General features: G+C 49.6%; 1 protein-coding gene across 1 annotated transcript in view; it reads right to left on the bottom strand.

Moving 5' to 3' along the window:
- Window positions 1-82: 82 nt before the first annotated feature.
- Window positions 83-3390, bottom strand: part of LOC311116414 (heat shock 70 kDa protein 12B-like) — a 9307-nt gene continuing 5999 nt past the window's right edge. The window contains exons 2-5 of the mRNA XM_084191504.1: window positions 2677-2749; window positions 1952-2040; window positions 905-1030; window positions 83-264 (exon numbers count right to left, since the gene is read on the bottom strand). Coding sequence (XP_084047630.1) covers window positions 196-264; window positions 905-1030; window positions 1952-2040; window positions 2677-2722 — 330 coding nt within the window. The 5' untranslated portion in view covers window positions 2723-2749 and the 3' untranslated portion in view covers window positions 83-195. The remainder of the gene's footprint in view (window positions 265-904; window positions 1031-1951; window positions 2041-2676; window positions 2750-3390) is intronic.

Below are 3390 nucleotides of genomic sequence, written 5' to 3'. Positions count from 1 at the left end.
TCCCACTCCCTCTATTTCCACCCACCCTCCCTCCCTCCCTTCCTCTCTCCCTCTATCTCCCCCTCCCCCTATCTTACAGTGGTGCTATGTATCTTCATTTTGAACTTGTCAAAGTAGAGCCAGTGTTGAGCCTCTTCAGGATCCAGATCATGATAGTTGTCTCTGGCAGCAAACCCAAAACTATGGAACTTCAACTCAGGCGTCAATAACAGGGACGTAGGGCTCTTCTGGTTGGCTACGCCCGGGTCCCCGCCCTCCCAGCGCCTGCAGAGAGTGGACGAGACAGCCGTCAATCAAATGAGGGAGTGCATTTGGTTGACTTGCAGACGTGGGATGGTGATAATCTACATGCAGGTCGAGGCGCTGTGATGTCAGACTGAATAGAGGATAGAAGCACACAACTGAGTGAAGCTGTCTGTGTCGCCGCTGGAGGTGGTGTGGTGTGGTGTCTGTGTAGCCGCTGGAGGTGGTGTGTGTCTGTGTCGCCGCTGGAGGTGGTGTGTGTCTGTGTCGCCGCTGGAGGTGGTGTGTTCTGTGTAGCCGCTGGAGGTGGTGTGTGTCGTGTCGCCACTGGAGGTGGTGTGTGTCTGTGTCGCCGCTGGAGGTGGTGTGTGTCTGTGTAGCCGCTGGAGGTGGTGTGTGTGTCTGTGTCGCCGCTGGAGGTGGTGTGTGTCTGTGTAGCCGCTGGAGGGTGGTTGTGTCTGTGTCGCCGCTGGAGGTGGTGTGGTGTGTCTGTGTCGCCGCTGGAGGTGGTGTGGTGTCTGTGTAGCCGCTGGAGGTGGTGTGTCTGTGTAGCCGCTGGAGGTGGTGTGTGTCTGTGTCGCCGCTGGGGGTGGTGTGTGTCTGTGTCGCCGCTGGAGGTGGTGGTGTGTGTGTGTGTGTGTGTGTGTGTATGTCCACCTACCTCATCATGTGAATAGCCTCTGGGTCTTGTGTGAAGCTGAATGGCATAGCCGCTGGAGGTGGTTCCAAAGTCTATAGCCACCACCACAGAGAATGCATGAGCCATCCTCGATCTGGCCTCCGGTCTCTGGAGAGAGAGAGAGACACTGATGAAGTTCTGTGTGTGTGTGTGTGTGTGGGGGGGTTATGAGAGAGAGAGAGAGAGAGAGAGAGAGAGAGAGCGAGAGAGAGAGAGAGAGAGAGAGAGAGAGAGAGAGAGAGAGAGAGAGAGAGAGAGGAGAGAGAGAGAGAGAGAGAGAGAGAGAGAGAGAGAGAGAGAGAGAGAGAGAGAGGTGGGGGCGAGAGTGGCAAAGAGGGAGAGTAGAGAGGGGAGTGAGAGAGTGGGGGAGGTAATGCTGGTACAGACAGGACCCAACACTCCTTCCTATCAAAATATGATAACAGCTTAATTGCTTTCTGAGGCCTTCAGGTTTTAATAGCTAAGTACTAAATCGATTAAATAGTTCTCAATGATCTATGATTTACTTATGTGATCTTATTGATGTTGCCCAGTCAGTAACTTACAGTAAGTGAGGTCTACACTTTCATGAACTTTGAACTTTGCAATGAGAAGGAAATATCCACCCCTGCACTGACCAAGCCTCAAAGTATGTTGATGGAAAGAGTCCGTGTTGACTTGAGAGAGTGTGTGTGTTGGTTGAGAGAATGTGTCAGCCACCACTTAACCTCCTGTTCTTTACTGGTAGAGATAAAGCAATACTTGTCATCCACAGATGACCACGTCGGTGTGGATTAGAAGCTCTCATTAAGCCAGATATGTAAAGAAACGTGGACGTGTCTGCACCATCTCTGTTTTTTTTTGTACTAGTGAAGGTGTGGTGGTCTTACTGGAGAATGAGAGGGGGTGAGGGAGGTGAGCGAATGGTTGAAGGGTGAGGGGTTAGGGGGTGAGGGATATGAGCGAATGGTTGAAGGGTGAGAGGTTAGGGGGTGAGGATTTGATGTCTAGGGGGTTGAGGGAAGGGGTTGAGGAGGGGTGAGATCTTACCGGAGAGGCTGAGGGTGTCAGGGGTGCAATGCTGCAGTCATTTCGGCCGACTGAGGGAGAGGAGGGAGCTGATATGTGGTTGTTTTCACCTGAGAGAGGGGGAGGGGCGGATAAATGCTGAGAAATTTTTCATTAGCTACTTTCTGGATCTAGATATCTAACAGATCTATACAAAGACAGCCAGACTGTTGAGAATGTCAAAGGGATGTTTCGTCAGACAACTCAAATTAGAGGACAACATTTGGTTTTATGAAGCCTGTCTGTGCATGGGGAATTTCTGTTATCTGTGGAAAACAATGACATGACATCATCCACACACTGTCATGACACACACAGCAGTGCCCTGCTGGATTGCAGGATACGATTCCAAGATTCCAGAAGCAATCCTGTTATCCCAGGAACGTCTGTATCCTATATCGCCATAGTGATTACGGTATCAGAACACTGAGGTGTAAACACACTAAAGGGTCTTTCCGTCCACGGAGTGGAATGTCGGTGACCGAACGGAATGTTCGGAATGTTATGTTCGGAATTCTTTGGAACCCTGTGATATTCCGAAAGGGAGTGAGGTGACCTCATTCACACCTCAAACCGGAGATAGTGACAGATTGGAACACACTCACATGAGGGGCATTAACCCCAGACAGTACATACCATGACTGTTAGTCTAGGGCCAAGATGACCCATGTGTGTGAATGTGCGTTCGTGTGTGTGTGTGTGTCTACCTGGGACCTGTAGGCTGTTCATGTCGGGCTGCAGGATTTCGGCCATGATGAGGAGTGCCACGGCCAGGGCAGCCTGGGAGAGGACAAAACACAGTGAGATGCTTATTAATGCTTTTTTAACACCTTTTCCAGGGCGGCAGGTAGCCTGGCGGTTAAGAGCATTGAGCCAGTAACTGAAAGGTCTCTGATTCGAATCCCCGAGCCGACTAGGTGAAAAAATCTGTCGATGTGCACTTTAGCAAGGAAATTAACCCTAATTGCTCCAGGTTCACCGTCAATAATGGCTGATCCCTGGCCGTTACCCCACTCTCCGAGGGTGTCCCGGGTGGGTGGGATATGCAACAAAAACTAAATAGGACAAATGTAAAAATTGTGTTTGACCAGATACAATGCTATTTTACAGTAAACAAATTGACAACAGACTTTCAGCACGCTTATAGGGAAGGACATTCAACAAGCACAACACTTACACAAATTACTGATGATTGGCTGAGATAAATTGATGATAAAAAGATTGTGGGGGCTGTTTTGTTAGACTTCAGTGCGACTTTTGACATTATCGATCATAGTCTGCTGATGGAAAAACGTATGTGTTATGGCTGTACACCCCCCTGCTATATTGTGGATAAAGAGTTACCTGTCTAACAGAACACAGAGGGTGTTCTTTAATGGAAGCCTCTCCAACAAAATCCAGGTAGAATCAGGAATTCCCCA

Source organism: Coregonus lavaretus (assembly GCF_964263955.1).
Source record: "Coregonus lavaretus genome assembly, contig: HAP1_SCAFFOLD_9698, whole genome shotgun sequence".
NCBI classification, from domain to species: domain Eukaryota; kingdom Metazoa; phylum Chordata; class Actinopteri; order Salmoniformes; family Salmonidae; genus Coregonus; species Coregonus lavaretus.
The sequence above is the reverse complement of the archived record's forward strand: the minus strand, read 5'-3'. Positions and strand labels throughout refer to the sequence as shown.